Source organism: Schistocerca americana, chromosome 7 (genome assembly GCF_021461395.2).
Source record: "Schistocerca americana isolate TAMUIC-IGC-003095 chromosome 7, iqSchAmer2.1, whole genome shotgun sequence".
Classification (NCBI taxonomy): Eukaryota; Metazoa; Arthropoda; class Insecta; order Orthoptera; family Acrididae; genus Schistocerca; species Schistocerca americana.
Genome location: NC_060125.1, coordinates 224,379,876 through 224,396,889, shown reverse-complemented (window position 1 = coordinate 224,396,889; position 17,014 = coordinate 224,379,876). Strand labels below are relative to the sequence as shown.

General features: G+C 45.4%; 1 protein-coding gene across 1 annotated transcript in view; it reads right to left on the bottom strand.

The window, feature by feature from the left end:
* Window positions 1-7,794: 7,794 nt before the first annotated feature.
* The window catches only part of LOC124622852 (lutropin-choriogonadotropic hormone receptor-like), a 315,610-nt gene continuing 306,390 nt past the window's right edge, over window positions 7,795-17,014 (bottom strand). Inside the window, exons 16-17 of the mRNA XM_047148644.1 lie at window positions 7,926-8,160; window positions 7,795-7,821 (exon numbers count right to left, since the gene is read on the bottom strand). Coding sequence (XP_047004600.1) covers window positions 7,795-7,821; window positions 7,926-8,160 — 262 coding nt within the window. The remainder of the gene's footprint in view (window positions 7,822-7,925; window positions 8,161-17,014) is intronic.

The window sequence follows — 17,014 nt, the reverse complement described above, 5'->3', positions numbered from 1 at the left end:
ATACCATTTAACAGTCTTAAAATAAATGTTTAAATTTTGGTTAACAGAAAATGTTCAAATGTTCAAATGTGTATGAAATCTTACGGGAATTAACTGCTAAGGTCATCTGTCCCTAAGCTTACACACTACTTAACCTAAATTTTCCTAAGGACAAACACATACATCCGTGCCCGAGGGAGGACTCGAACCTCCGCCGCGACCAGCCGCACAGTTTGGTTAGCATTCTAGGTTTTACATGTTACAAGACTGTGTTAATTCATGTACGCGTTTGCTAATAGAGCACCTTTATAAAGAAAGTAGGCTGCAGATTAATTTCAGTGATAATTTTTTAAGCTTGTTTATTCAGAACCATACAGATTATACTCTTAGTCCTTAAAGTGAGGAAGTGTTTCATTTAGTTATTTTTGTTGAATGGTGTCCTACACTTAAGAGGAAATTTAATACTGTAATGGAGACTTGAATCCATGAAAAAATTCACATGTAAATGTTAGTGAAGAAATTTATTTATAGTTTTGACATTTTGCACTCAAAGACTGGAATTTCCTTCCTTGCTACCATTTATGTCCGATTTAGGCTGTAAACCGTGCTATTTCCTTGCAACAGCTGTTTTGTGAGACCTAACGAAAAAGTTTTGAAGTCTACACTCCTTATAAACAGCTCGTATTGTAATCGGCGTAGGTAGAACACAGTTTCTGATCACTCGCACTGGCGGTCACACAGAGACCAGTGGACCAGTAGAACAAACAGGTGGCTCCTGCTAGCCATAAGCCAAGCCAAAGAGTGAAGTGAAAATCGCGTGTTCAGACAGCCCAGGAAGCGATCTGAATCGGAAATTATGTAAGTGATAATGAATTTTTAATATATCACGTTTTTAAATCGAACTATAAGGTCTAAAATAGCTTCTCCTAGCCCCACACAAAACCTTAAAGCCATACGGTTCTCAAAATCCGTGATTTTGAATTTTTAATAGCTATGAAAATACGTGGGAAACTTAAAAATGAGGAGTGCGTGCAGTACATAGTATTGATGCATGTCGCGGTACTTCCTAAATGATGCATGTATATATAGTTCACTTCCTTATCCACGCGCCCCCGTTTTTAGTAGCTATTAAAAATCCGCAATCACAAATTTGGGGGATTAAGAATCTGTATGGAGCGAGGAGAAATATTATACTTCTTAGTCCTATTTAAAAATGTAGTCTATTAGAAATTAATTGTTACTTAAGTAATTATTTTGTGCTTTTTAGCGTTGTGTGTGTGAAATTTTTCAATCGATTTCAAACATAGTGAGGAAATTATAACAGAGACATTTGGTAAATTTCAGGTTTATTTAAGTTTCTCTTTACCTGACTCCGTCAATATATTTCTTCTTCCTACGTATAACTCGGGAAAAGATCGTGAATGTAAAAATTAGAGAGAATCAACATGACACGGAAGCTTACCAGCAAGCGTTCTTGCTGTAAACCACTTCTGACTGGAACAGGAAAAGGGAGAAATGACATTCGTGTAAAAAGCATCCGCTATCATACATCAGACAAGAAAGTTATGTAGAATGTTTCAAGTCTCTGGCTCATGGGGAAGTTTAAATATCAATTGCGAAATTTGTAGCGAACAGACAGAGACAGACAAGAGTGCGAACTACGTAATAAAAACTTGCTAAAATGAATATATACCAGATTTGGTTTAAATTATTCCAGGCAGCCCTGAATTAAGCTTTTATATCACTCCTTTTCACACCCACCATCAGCCGTAGAGGTGCTCGTACTCGTTTTATTTTTCCAGGTTGCAATTGGTACGTTTACACAGTTTGGTAGAAATTGCCTCAGGCATAACAGTGGTGGACCAATAAATCGAATGGGTTGCCACAGTCCCTTTGTGCAGCATGTAATTTGCGCACAGTGCGACTGTAGGGGCTGCGACGCAACCTGCTACGCACAGCCATCGTGCAGGAAGTCCAAGCGGACAGGCGGTGCCCTACGTTATGCATCTTGCTCACCACGGTCCTCCGGATAGCCCTTCAGGGGTCCAAAAACCTGGTAATCCGCAGGAGCGAGATCAGGGCTGTATGAGGAATGCAGTACGATCTGAAATCTCGATCTCCTAATGTCGGCAGGAGTTGTAGCGGTGGCGTGAGGGCACGCGTTGTCGTAAAGGAGGACAACGACTCTTGACACAAGTCCTCTGCGACTTCTCCTTATTGCTGGCTTTAGCTCGTTATTTAACATGGCGCTGTACCGGCCACTGTCCAGTGTTTCACCCCTTTGCTGACGGTACTCCAAACTTGGCTTATTCGTATCCCAGAAGCGGGTGAAAAGGACCTTTCCGCAGAGGGCTCATATTTGAATTTCTTCTAGGCTGGAGAAGACGTGTGTCGCCATTCGGGAGACTGTCTTTCACTTTCTGTTTCATAGTGATGCACCCAGGTTTCGTCTCCTGTGACGTAGCGTGTCAAAAAAAAAAGTTCAAATGTGTGTGAAATCTAATGGGACTAAACTGCTAAGGTCATCAGTCCCTAAGCTTACACACTACTTACCCTAAATTATCCTAAGGACAAACACACACACCCATGCCGGAGGGAGGACTTGAACCTCCGCCGGGACCAACCGCACAGTCCATGACTGCAGCGCCTCAGACCACTCGGCTAATCCCGCGCGGCAGTAGCGTGTCAGAAAGTTGTGTACTTCAGTCTTGTATGACGCCATAAATGATGTGGCAACCTGAAAGCTCATCATCTTGTGTTTACCAGTGAGCATCGTGTACACAAAAGAGGGTACTTGAGAATCTCGCTAATACTGCTAGTATGAGCGGATCCAACACTGATATTCAGTTCTCTGGCTGAAACTTCGACAGAAATACGTCGGTTCTCACAAGTCATGGCGTTAGCGCGGCCTACATTCTCGTCTACATCTAAATCTACATGGATACTCTGCAAATCACATTTAAGTGCCTGGCAGAGGGTTCACCTTCACAATTCTCTATTATTACAATCTCGTATAGCGAGCGGAAATAACGAACATCTATACCTTTCCGTACGAGGTCTGATTTCCCTTATTTTATCGTGGTGATCGTTTCTCCCTATGTAGGTCGGTGTCAAAAAAATATTTTCTCATTCTAAGGAGAAAGTTAGTGATAGAAATTTCGTGAGAAGATTCCTTCGCAATGGTAAACGCCTTTCTTTTAATGATGTCCAACCCAAATCCTGTATCATTTCTGTGACACCCTCTCCCATATTTCACGATAATACAAAACGTGCTGTCCTCTGAACTTTTTCGATGTACTCAGTCAGTCCTATGTGGTTAGGATCCCACACCGCGCACCAGTATTCTAAAAGAAGACGGATAAGCGTAGTTAGACAGTCTCCTTAGTAGATCTGTTACATTTTCCAAGTGTCCTACCAAAAAAAAAAAAAAAAAAAAAAAAAAAACAGTCTTTGGTTAGTCTTCCCCACAACATTTTCTATGTGTTCCTTCCAGTTTAAGTTGTTCGTAACAACCGTGCTGAGACGACCAGAGCGTTGCTGATTTGAGACTGACGCAAGTCCACTTTTAAAGGCATCTACCCCCTCGTACACCCTTCTCTCACGATTGCAGGTATCTACAAACCTTTCCAACATCCGCCTATGGATTTGTCGAGGTTTTTACGCCATCCGAACATACAAACCGTATTACTGCTAGCTGTTTTCCTACGGTGCTGACAGCTAGGAACGCGGCCATTTTCTTTCAACTGCCTTTCCTATTCAGCTTGTCATGCCATCCGTCGGCGTATTTCGGAACGTTCTCAAAGGATGCATCTTCACTTCCCGAGCGTTTCAAATGCTTGACATGTTACATCTATATCTACATTTATACTCCGCAAGTCACCCAACGATGTGCGGCGGAGGACACTTTACGTGCCACTGTCATTACCTCCCTTTCCTGTTACAGTCGCGTATGGTTCGCGGGAAGAACGACTGCCGGAAAGCCTCCGTGCGCGCTCGAATCCCTCTAATTTTACATTCGTGATCTCGTCGGGAGGAATAAGTAGGGGGAAGCAATATATTCGATACCTCATTCAGAAACGCACCCTCTCGAAACCTGGATAGCAAGCTACACCGTGATGCAGAGCGCCTCTCTTGCAGAGTCTGCCACTTGAGTTTGCTAAACATCTCCGTAACGCTATCACGGTTACCAAATAACCCTGTGACGAAACGCGCCGCTCTTCTTTGGATCTTCTCTATCTCCTCTGTCAACCCGACCTGGTACGGATCCCACACTTATGAGCAATGCTCAAGTATAGGTCGAATGAGTGTTTTGTAAGCCACCTCCTTTTTTGATGGACTACATTTTCTGAGGACTCTCCGAATGAATCTCAACCAGGCACCCGCCTTACCGACAATTAATTTTATATGATCATTCCACTTCAAATCGTTCCGCACGCATACTCCCAGATATTTTACAGAAGTAACTGCTACCAGTGTTTGTTCCGCTATCATATAATCATACAAGAAAGGATCCTTCTTTCTATGTATTCGCAATACATTAAATTTGTCTATGTTAAAGGTCAGTTGCCACTTCCTGCACCAAGTGCCTATCCGCTGCAGATCTTCCTGCATTTCGCTGCAGTTTTCTAATGCTACAACTTCTCTGTATACATCTACATCTACGGTGCGTGGCGGAGGGTACCTCGTACCGCAACTAGCATCTTCTCTCCCTGTTCCACTCCCAAACAGAACGAGGGAAAAATGACTGCCTATATGCCTTTGTACGAGCCCTAATCTCTCTTATCTTATCTTTGTGGTCTTTCCGCGAAATATAAGTTGGCGGCAGTAAAATTGTACTGCAGTCAGCCTCAAATGCTGGTTTTCTAAATTTTCACAGTAGCGATTCACGAAAAGAACGCCTTCTTTCCTCCAGAGACTCCCACCCGAGTTCCTGAAGCATTTCCGACGACGCCTTCCCGTACATCACTCGCTTGATGATCAAACCTACCAGTAACAAATCTAGCAGCCCGTCTCTGAATTGCTTCTATGTCCTCCCTCAATCCGACCTGATAGGGATCCCAAACGCTCGAGCAGTACTCAAGAATAAGTCGTATTAATGTTTCATAAGCGGTCCCCTTTACAGATGAACCACATCTTCCCAAAATTCTACCAATGAACTGAAGACGACTATCCGCCTTCCCCACAACTGCCATTACATGCTTGTCCCACTTCATATCGCTCTGCAATGTTACGCTCAAACATTTAATCGACGTGACTGTGTAAGGCGCTACACTACTAATGGAGTATTCAAACATTACGGGATTCTTAGTCCTATTCATTTGCATTAATTTACATTTAACTATATTTAGAGTTAGCTGCCATTCTTTACACCAATCACAAATCCTGTCCAAGTCATCTTGTATCCTCCTACAGTCACTCAACGACGACGTCTTCCCGTACACCACAGCATTATCAGCAAACAGCCGCGCATTGCTATACACCCTATCCAAAAGATCATTTATGTAGATAGAAAACAACAGCGGACCTACCACACTTCGCTGGGAAACTCCAGCATCATCCGCGAAAAGCCGCATGGCACTTCCGACACGATCTACTAGGTCATTTACATATATTGTGAAAAGCAATGGTCCCATAACACTCCCCTGGGGCACACGAGAGGTTACTTTAACGTCTGTAGACGTCTCTCCATTGAGAACAACATGCTGTGTTCTGTTTGCTAAAAACTCTTCAATCCAGCCACACAGCTGGTCTGATATTCCGTAGGCTCTTACTTTGTTTATCAGGCGACAGTGCGGAACTGTATCGAACGCCTTCTGGAGTCAATGAAAATGGCATCTACCTGGGAGCCTGTATCTAATATTTTCTGGGTCTCGTGAACAAATAAAGCGAGTTGGGTCTCACACGATCGCTTTTTCCGGAATCCATGTTGATTCCTACAGAGTAGATTCTGGGTTTCCAGAAATGACATGATATGCGAGCAAAAAACATGTTCTAAAATTCTGCAACAGATCGATGTCAGAGATATAGGCCTATACAGGGTGTTACAAAAAGGTACGGCCAAACTTTCAGGAAACATTCCTCACACACAAAGAAAGAAAATATGTTATGTGGACATGTTTCCGGAAACGCTTACTTTCCATGTTAGAGCTCATTTTATTACTTCTCTTCAAATAACATTAATCATAGAATGGAAACACACAGCAACAGAACGTACCAGCGTGACTTCAAACACTTTGTTACAGGAAATGTTGAAAATGTCCTCCGTTAGCGAGGATATATGCATCCACCCTCCTTCGCATGGAATCCCTGATGATGCGCTGATGCAGCCCTGGAGAATGGCGTATTGTATCACAGCCGTCCACAATACGAGCACGAAGAGTCTCTACATTTGGTACCGGGGTTGCGTAGACAAGAGCTTTCAAATGCCCCCATAAATGAAAGTCAAGAGGGTTGAGGTCAGGAGAGCGTGGAGGCCATGGAATTGGTCCGCCTCTACCAATCCATCGGTCACCGAATCTGTTGTTGAGAGGCGTACGAACACTTGGACTGAAATGTGCAGGAGCTCCATCGTGCATGAACCACATGTTGTGTCGTAGCTGTAAAGGCGCATGTTCTAGCAGTCAGGTAGAGTATCTCGTATGAAATCATGATAACGTGCTCCATTGAGCGTAGGTGGAACAACATGGGGCCCAATCAAGGCATCACCAACAATGCCTGCCTAAACGTTCACAGAAAATCTGTGTTGATGACGTGATTGCACAATTGCGTGCGGATTCTCGTCAGCCCACACATGTTGATTGTGAAAATTTACAATTTGATCACGTTGGAATGAAGCCTCATCAGTAAAGAGAACATTTGCACCGAAATGAGGATTGACACATTGTCGGATGAACCATTCGCAGAAGTGTACCCGTGGAGGCCAATCAGCTGCTGATAGTACCTGCACACGCTGTACATGGTACGGAAACAACTGGTGCTCCCGTAGCGCTCTCCATACAGTGACGTGGTCAACGTTACCTTGTACAGCAGGAACTTCTCTGACGCTGACATTAGGGTTATCGTCAACTGCACGAAGAATTGCCTCGTCCATTGCAGGTCTTCTCCAGTCGCGAGTCATTGGCTGGAGTGTTCTGTGCTCTCTAAGACGCCGATCAATTGCTACGAACGTCTTCCTGTCGGGACACCTTCGTTCTGGAAATCTGTCTCTATACAAACGTACCGCGCCACGGCTATTGCCACGTGCTAATCCATACATCAAATGGGCATCTGCCAACTCCGCATTTGTAAACATTGCACTGACTGCAAAACCACGTTCGTGATGAATACTAACCTGTTGATGCTACGTACTGATGTTCTTGATGCTAGTGTTGTAGAGCAATGAGTCGCATGTCAACACAAGCACCGAAGTCAACATTACCTTCCTTCAAATGGGCCAACTGGTGGTGAATCGAGGAAGTACAGTACATATTGACGGAACTAAAATGAGCTCTAACATGGAAATTAAGCGTTTCCGGACACATGTCCACATAACATTTTTTCTTTATTTGTGTGTGAGGAATGTTTCCTGAAATTTTGGCCGTACCTTTTTGTAACACCCTGTATATTGTGAAAAACAATGGTCCCATAACACTCCCCTGTGGTACGCCATAGGCTACGTTAACGTCTGTAGACGTCTCTCCATTGAGAACAACATGCTGTGATCTGTTTGCTAAAAACTCTTCAATCCAGCCATACAGCTGGTCTGATATTCCGTAGGCTCTTACTTTGTTTATCAGGCGACAGTGCGGAACTGTATTTAATACTAGTAGTTTGCTGTTACTTTTTGAATTGCCCTCGTAATAACTGACAAGAGGAAGAGTGTTAGACGCGGAGCGGCAGCGCCGTGACTTACAGGGCGCGACGATGGAGGCAGCCGCGGCCGCCGCCGCGGCCGCCACGGCCGCCGCCTGCGCGTGCCGCGCGTCGCTGGAGGCGCTGGAGCGCGACAGCTTCCAGGTGCTGGTGCTCGCCGTCGTCGCCGAGCCGGACGAGTCGTTGCGCGAGCTGGACAGGTTCGAGTCCTGCGACGTCTTGCGCGTCACCAGCCACGAGGAGGCGCGCCGCTTGGGGTCCAGCAGCCGCATCGGGATGCCGCAGTGGTGGTGCGGCGCCGCGTGCCGCCACGAGTCCGACCGCGAAGAGCTGCGAACGCCGAGAAAGCTGACGTCAGCGCGCACAGTAGCAGCAGCAGCAGCAGCAGCAGTAGGCAAGCGTTCATGTTATAGCGCCACTACACTGAGCATTATAATCATTTTCGAAACCCCATAATTGCCCCCCAATTGCGACGTCTAAGTATGAAATTTGACTCAGTGGTGCCTACAGTCTTCGCCTGTAATAGCGCAAACGCGCGGCACCCTGCGACGTCACCCTCGGGTTCGGAGACGCTCCAAACAGCAGTACATCTACATCTACGTCTACATAAATACTCCGCAAACCACCATACGGTGCGTTGCGGAATGTACCTCGTAACACAACTAGCTTCTTCTCTCCCTGTTCCACTCCCAAACAGAACGAGTGAAATATGACTGCCTGTATGCCTCTGTGCGAGCCCTAATCTCTCTTATCTTTGTGGTCTTTCCGCGAAATATAAGTTGTAATATTGTACTGCACTCAGCCTCAAATGCTGGTTCTCTAAATTTCCTCAGTAGCGATTCACGAAAAGAACGCCTCCTTTCCTCCAGAAACTCCCACCCGAGTTCCTAAAGCATTTGCGTAACACTCGCGTGATGATCAAACCTACCAGTAACAAATCTAGCAGCCCGCCTCTGAATTGCTTCTACGTCCTCCCGCAATCCGGCCTGATAGGGTCGATGCATGCGAAAAAAGACCAAAGCTCGGAGGTTCATATGAGCTGTAAGGTCGCTTAATGATGTCACATTGGCACCAAATTTCATCACATATTGCCTAAGCCACCGTGGACATGTCATAAGAAGAGAAGGTCCTAACCGCCCATCCTAAAAAATGGCTCTAAGCACAATGGGACTTAACACCCGAGGTCATCATTACCCTAGACTTAGAACTACCGTACTTAAACCTAACTATCCTAAGGACAGCATACACATCCATGCCCCAGACAGGATTCGAACCTGCGACCATAGCAGCAGCGCGGTTCCAGACTGAAGCGCCTAGAACCGCTCGGTCACAGCTTACGTACGTGTCACTATTTCTTTTGACATCTCTGCAATGGAGGCCACAACCGTGACACTCAGCGTTGAAGTCACACGGCTTTCTTATGGCTGGTCGGGGAAAACATTTCAGACACACGTCCGCTCGAACTGACACGATATGACCTCAGGGGTGGCATAAAGGGCGTCAATTAAACCAAGCGTTTCCCTGGTGGGTTGATTCCCACCCATTTCGCGGTTAAAAACGACAGTTTGCAGTGCGATGAGTGACAGACAGATGTTCTTGACAACATTAGACACTGCTGACACCCTTTGTGCAATTCAACCCTCTCTAAAAGACCTAGTGGGGCTGCAGCCTCAGTGAACGTCATCCGACCCCTTTGGAGTGTAGCGCGACGACAAAATGGGTCATATGACTCTGAGCATTATGAGACTTTACATCTGAGGTCATCAGTCCCCTAGAACTTAGAACTACTTAAGCCTAACTAACCTAAGGACATCACACACAGCCGGCAGACGTGGCCGAGCGGTTCTAGGCGCTTCAGTCTGGAACCGCGCGACCGTTACGGTCACAGGTTCGAATCCTGCCTCGGGTATGGATGTGTGTGAGGTCCTTAGGTTAGTTAGGTTTAAGTAGTTCTAAGTTCTATGGGACTGATGACCTCAGATATTAAGCCCCATAGTGCTCAGAGCCATTTGAACCATCACACACATCTATGCGCGAGGCAGGATTCGAACCTGCGACCGGAGCAGTCGCGCGGTTCCAGACTGAAGCGCCCAGAACCTCTCGGTCACCGCGGCCGGTGCGCGACCACAGTTCTTGCTCTGGTATACAGGGTGGAACGCTAGGAACTGTTCAAAATCATTCCGAAGCAGCAACGGGTGTGTATGTGTTTTCAGCCCACCTGTATCGCACCCTCCTCTGGTATTATTATGCATGACTGCAACATCGGTTTGGCAACTCCGACGCACTGATCTTGTGCATGTTAGAAATTTCAGAAATTTTGGTCGCAAATCTACGGGGTGGCTCCACTAGCTCCTGAAGGTTAGGCAACCGACCGAATTCCCTCTTGGTGCAGTTTTCCTACGTTTATACACTGGAGCAGCGGCCAGGCTGAATTGGTGTCGAAGTTTCTGACAGGTACGGTCCCTATTCTGAATGTAAGGTCCGATCGGTCGCAAAATGGAAACCACCATGAAAATAAAAGATGTTTGATTTGCAACAGTTAGCTGCACTTCCAGCTATTTCTCTACATAGTCGCCGCTCCGATTTAGACATTTCTCGTAGCGTTGTACCAACTTCCCGACACCGTCGTCATAGAAGGAAGCCGTCTGTGCTTCTTGCCACTCCTCTACGATGGCCTACAGCTCGTTGTCTGTGCCAGAACGTTGTCTTCATAGCTAGTGGTTCATGTCAGCAGAGATGAAACTCAGGGAGAGTCTATTATGGGCTCTGTTGTGGGCGATCAAACACTTCCCATCGAAAGCGCTGCAGGAGCGTCTTCACTGCCCTTCCAGCGTGCGGCCGAGAATTGTCATGCAGAAGGAAACGTATGACAGTTATGTTTTGTGGGTTGCATGAATTCAGGCGAAATCTCACCCCAGCCCCTCATACTTGGCGGGAGACACTATTGTTCTAAGCATCTTTACGTACTCACTGCGCACCCTGAACCGAAAAGAGCGACGTGACGCGATCGACACACATACTAGAGACACTGCCCAACACATCTGTGCAAAGCTTAATCGGATTGTCACTGTGGTTTCCATTCCGCGCCCCATCGGATCTCGCTTTACGAATAGCCCTCGTACATTATTAACATGCTCAATAAACGTGGTGGTGTGTCACCGAAGGTGATGCCAAACTGGGGGTCCTAGAGGGCCCTTTGCCGTTTTATTGATGCACATATTAATGTTGCACTGCCAAGTGATCCCGCCACAGGATGGCGGAAAACAGAAGGGTTGATTGGTTCAAATGGCTCTAAGCACTATGGGACTTAACATCTGAGGTCATTAGTCCCCTAGACATAGAACTACTTAAACCTAACTAAACTAAGAACATCACACACATCCATGTCCGAGGCAGGTGGTTAGACACTGGACTCGCATTCGGAAGGACGACGGTTCAATCCCGCGTCCGGCCATCCTGATTTAGGTTTTCCGTGATTTTCCTAAATCAGTCCAGGCAAATGCCAGGATGGTTCCTCTGAAAGGGCACGGCTGACTTCCTTCCTCATCCTTCCCTAATCCGATGAGACCGATGACCACGCTGTCTAGTCTCCTTCCCCAAACCAACCAACCAACCAACCCGAGGCAGGATTCGAACGTGCGACCGTAGCAGCCGCGTCAGAAGGGTTGATAAAGCATATAAGTACCCTTTGCTGATTCAGATCACGTTCAAACTTTCTGAATGGTTTTCAATGGTTCCTCGTGGTGCCAACCCGTACACTAGGGCAAAAATTATGGGCACGCTATAGTCCAAACGGGTGCGATCACATATAATTGAATGCAGCTACATAGCGTTCTTAGGAATGAATTAAAACGTCCGACGGCGTCAACAGTGTCAACCTTTGGTGTTATCGACCGCGACATGTGTGGGAACCAACGCCCCAGGAAAAGAGATGATTTCGTGGTTTCAAATGGTTCAAATGGCTCTGAGCACTATGGGACTTAATTTCTGAGATTACCAGTCCCCTAGAACTTAGAACTACTTAAACCTAACCAACCTAAGGACATCACACACTTCCATGCCCGAGGCAAGATTCGAACCTGCTACCGTAGCGGTCGCAAGGTTGCAGACTGTATCGCCTAGAACTGCTCGGCCACTCCGGCCGGCGTCATGGTTTCACTGATGCCCTTTATGCCACCCCCTTCCCCCTCTTGGTGCCTTTTCGAGTCGATTATGAGCGGCGGTGTGTCCGAAACGTTTTCCTCGGCCACCCATAACAAGCCGTGTGATTTCAATTTCGGATGCGCGGTTGTGACCTGCATCGCAGAAACGTCAAAAGAGGGGTAAAATGACCGAGAGTGACGTCACAGGGTGCCACGCTTTTTCACCATTACAGAGGACGTTGTAGGCACCTTTGAGCCATATTTCAAAGTTATGCGTCGCAAAGGGGGGCAATTACAGGATTTCGAAAAAGTGATCCTTTATTTGTCAGATTTTTGTCGGTTGAGATTAACTCCGTTTAAGTGAGGGTAGGGGAATGTCTCCAACTCGTGCACTGTCCGTGGGAAAATTAGTTGTGATTCCTGGTGTGTCTTGACCGAGTAAGGCAATCAGATTCGTCGCAACTTGCAAGGGGTTGTAAACAGATTACTTACAAAATATATGAATTAGACAGGGATAAAACACATGAGACAAAGGTCATCAACAAAATATTAATATACAGGGCTATTATAAATAACTTGTTCGTGTCCAAAGCCCAATATTTTCCAAAGCAATACATGTACACATGTGATATAATCATGAATAGAACCATAAACTCACCAAGGTTGCATTTTACATTCTACAGATGTTCTGTGAGGCTACAGATGTACATGAAATACTGGCATTGCCAGAACTGTAGGCAAGGTTAAAAAGCATGTAGTTCACATTCGTATACCTTCTCTTCCTCCTCTTCACTTACATGGCTCGCCGTTGGCAATCGTACACCAAGATCTCAAAAACTCCAAGTACGTCATTTTAAGGGATGGCAGTTCATCCATCACTACAGCCCTCCTATTCAGGTCGTCATAAAGTTAAACAGAAGTCGCAGTACCTTGGGCATCATCCTAAATGGTCGCATGTCCACTATTTCTGAACAAGATTAAAGACAGAATGGACTTTAGGCGATGACAAGGCAACTCATGGAGAAGCACAGAAGGCAACTCAGACTGTTCTACAACAATCTACCACTGAAACCCAGGCAATACACTGACAATGCTATTGGTAACACAGTCCCTTTTTGGCCGCTATCACTGATTACTGACATTTCACTGAGTGGACTCTAGGCGGTGACAAGGCAACTCATGAAGTCCAACGGCAGTCACGTACGTTCCATACCTTCTGTAGCAACATGCTGTCAACGGTCATCACAGCAAAACGGATGCGTTCCCTGAGCTGATTACTGTTCTTGGCAGTTGGGTTACGTAAACACGGTCCCCAATGTACCCCTACACTAGAGCTTGCCAGGCATTAATACAAAATAACCACTACTACGAGAGTGCTTTGTTTGCGAGTACTAGTATTCAATACGACGACAATATCCGTCTTATCTGGCGGCAGTTGACATTGGATAAAATTTTTAGTTATTGTAGAATTTAGTACGAATAATCTGAATGTCTAAAATTGGCACTTGCGGTAGTTTCATCGATCAACAAAATAAAGTGACTCTGAAATTCTAGCCTTCCAGATAAGATCACGAAACATGAACATATATTTTGAATTAATCGCAGTCGGATTTCTATTAGTATTTCTTAAGTGCTTGAGCGATAAGAATCCGTAAATAATTCGCAGTTATAAATGAATTCGCACTGTCGATCCTTTTATGCATTTCACAGTTACGTTGCCCTAGAATGCATTCCGCATAACTACGGTCTCAGTGATAAGTTGAGCCGTTATCAGCGAGTAGACCGGAAATGGCTATAGCGGTGTTTGAACTAGGACGCAAACATCTCTGGAATGTAACTCGATCGACAATTAAAGTTATGGAAACCTAGAAAAGGATGATTCGAAATAACGTGATATGTTGTACCTCTAAAGGAAAATGTCACAAGACTTTAGAGGTCAGGTGCATTCTGGAGGGAGACGGCTCAAACCCGCTCCGGGCCATCCTGATTTAGGTTTTCCGTGTTTTCCCAAAATCGCTTCGGCACGGCCGAATTCCTTTCCCATCCTTCCATAATACGATGGGACCGATGACCTCGCTGTTTGATCCCTTTCCCCAAAACAACCAACCAACCGCAAACCGCGCGGAACACTAGTTGCGTGTTCCCAAAGTTGAAAGAAGCCGAAACGGTTTAATGTCGATAGCGACTTGCGCAACCGCGTGTCGTGCATGTACAGTGGCCGGAAGCGCAGTTTCGAAATTTGGTTTCGCAACCTAGTGTCATTGTGTAGCCTAGCCTTTACAGAGCCAACTGGAGCTCAGTAGTGTCGCGGACCAGGGTCCTTAGAAAAGTAAGTTTTGGCTGTAGGCCCCCTACGATGCTATTGGCAGATACTGTGACGTCGTTAAGGAACAGCGTCTACCTCGGGAACAGTGCTGTAACATGTGGACTGCGCACTTATGAGATTTATTTGTGTTAGGTTTTAGGTTCTGCTAAAATAATGAAATGTAAATTACTATTGTGCTAGTGCTAGAATTTTATTGCTACATCCTGTAACTTGGCTAACTTTTAAGCGGACGCTGCTGATTAAAAAAATGTAGACATGTATCGAATCGAAACACGCAAACGAAGCGTACAGTATAGTCTGTCTTTGCAGTTTTCCGACAAAGTAAATGGTCGAAATGAGCATACAGTATTCAAAGTCGGCTCTGAGAACAGTTTTAACCTGTAAAAAAGATCTATATAAGGTTCATTTTCGTTTTGTATTCGTGAAAAGGTTAAAAAACTTCAACTAATTGGTGGACACTGTCTTTTTCACTCAAAAAATTACGCAAGAGTCTAATCTGCAAAAAGCATTCGAATTATGACTGTAACTCCATCTTCTGTCTGGAGTATGGGACTACGGCTGGTCAATATCCAATGACTGGTATTTTTTATTGAGCATTTTAATTAGCTAATATATCTAAAATATCTTTCAGTATACTTGGATGACAACTGAATCTGCTGTCTATCTAAATACGCAAGGTCGACGCTGCAGATGAAGGATATCCGAGTTTTTCCTTTTGAAAATTGTAAATTTTCTGCGAAGCGGCGCGCAAAATAATCAATTCGCCTAGGTCTTCTTTCATGGATGGAACTCGTTCCGACCTCAGTAACAATCTTCTGACTTGACAAGGTGATAATATTTTGCCCAATTCGATTAATTTCAAGAGACACCGTTGTATTTTTATTACTTTAGTCATCGTACAGACGTCGACAACTGATTTTGAAAATCTCGCAGTTTCGTGCACTCGTTTTTCAGTTGAGCATTTTTCCTTTACAATGCCTCTGTCGAATTCTGTAAACTGACTTGAATCGTTAAAAATAACTTCATCTGTAAATATACACTCTCCTTCATTGGTGAAAGCTTTTATAAAGTCTCTGTGCTTGTTGTATCTCACATTTGTCGAAACGTTCCTTCCTTTCTTGTGTTGGACGTGGTGTGCCATCACTGTCGCTACTAATACAAGGCAAGTAACACGATGGAAATGAGTCATACTCTTAAACTCTTGTTTCGCCGGTAGATTTAGCAGCTCCGCACAGAAGTCTCCAACATAATCTTTTTTGTTGAAATGACGAGAACGTGTTCTAGGAAGTACAGTATTCACAACTTATTTTCTACAGCATTTCGACAGTTAAATGTTTTGTACCCATACGTCGCGAAGGAAAGCAAGAAGCAGTATTTTAATTGATTTAATGTTGCAATTGTGAGTACTACAGCCAACAACAGCATAACCTGGCATTCTTTGGCCACACTCGAAACACTTTCATTTCTAAATCGCTCATTACACAAAAGTAATGAAGCGAAAACACCACTCACGAAATGACACAGCCAGCATACACCAAGGTGACAAAAGTCATGGGATAGCAACGTGAGCATATACAAATGGCTGTAGTGTTGCGCACATAAGGTAGAAAAGGGCAGTGCGTTAGCAGAGTTGTCACTTGTACTCGAGTGATTCATGTGAAAATGTTTCCGACGTGATCATGGCCGCAAGACGGGAATGAACATACTTTGCATGCGGAATGCTAGTTGGTACTAGATGCATTGGACATTCCGTTTCGGAAATAGTTTGGGCATTCAATATTCTGAGATCCACAGTGCTGAGAATAGGAAATTTCAGGCATTACCTGTCACCACGGAGAACGCAGTGGCCCACGACCTTCACTTAACGACCGAAAGCAGCGGCATTTGCGTGGAGTTGTCGGTGCTATTAGACAAGCAACGCTGCGTGAAATAACCGCAGAAATCAATACGGCGATCGTATCCATTCGGACAGTGAGGCGAAATTTGGCGTTAGTGGACTATACCAGCGGACAACAGACGCGAGTGCCTTTGCCACCAGCACGACACCGTCTGCAACGCCTGTCCTGGGCTCGCGACCATATCGGTTGGAACCTAGACGACTGGAAAACCGTTACCTGGTCAGATGAGTCCCGAGTTCAGTAGGGTTCGATTGTGGTGCAGATCCCACGAAAGCATGGATGCAAGTTGTCAACAAGGCACTGCGCAAACTGGTGGCGCCGGCCGAAGTGGCCGTGCGGTTAAAGGCGCTGCAGTCTGGAACCGCAAGACCGCTACGGTCGCAGGTTCGAATCCTGCCTCAGGCATGGATGTTTGTGATGTCCTTAGGTTAGTTAGGTTTAACTAGTTCTAAGTTCTAGGGGACTAATGACCGCAGCAGTTGAGTCCCATAGTGCTCAGAGCCATTTGAACCATTTGAAACTGGTGGCGGCTTCATAATGGTGTGGGCTGTGTTTGTTTACATGGAATGGACTACATGCTCTGGTCCAAATGAACTGATCATTGTATGGAAATGGTTATGTTCCGCTACTTGGACTTCATGTTCCCAAAAAACCATGGAACTTTTATGGATGACAGTTCGTCTTGTCAGTGTGAGACGTAGCGCCGTATACCGATCCTGCCTTGGAGGCGGTTAAGTGGGAGATGTGTCTCATACCTGATAGAGGACAGTATTAGATAGGGGACTGTGATTTAGTATCGATTGTGCCCACTAGAGTGC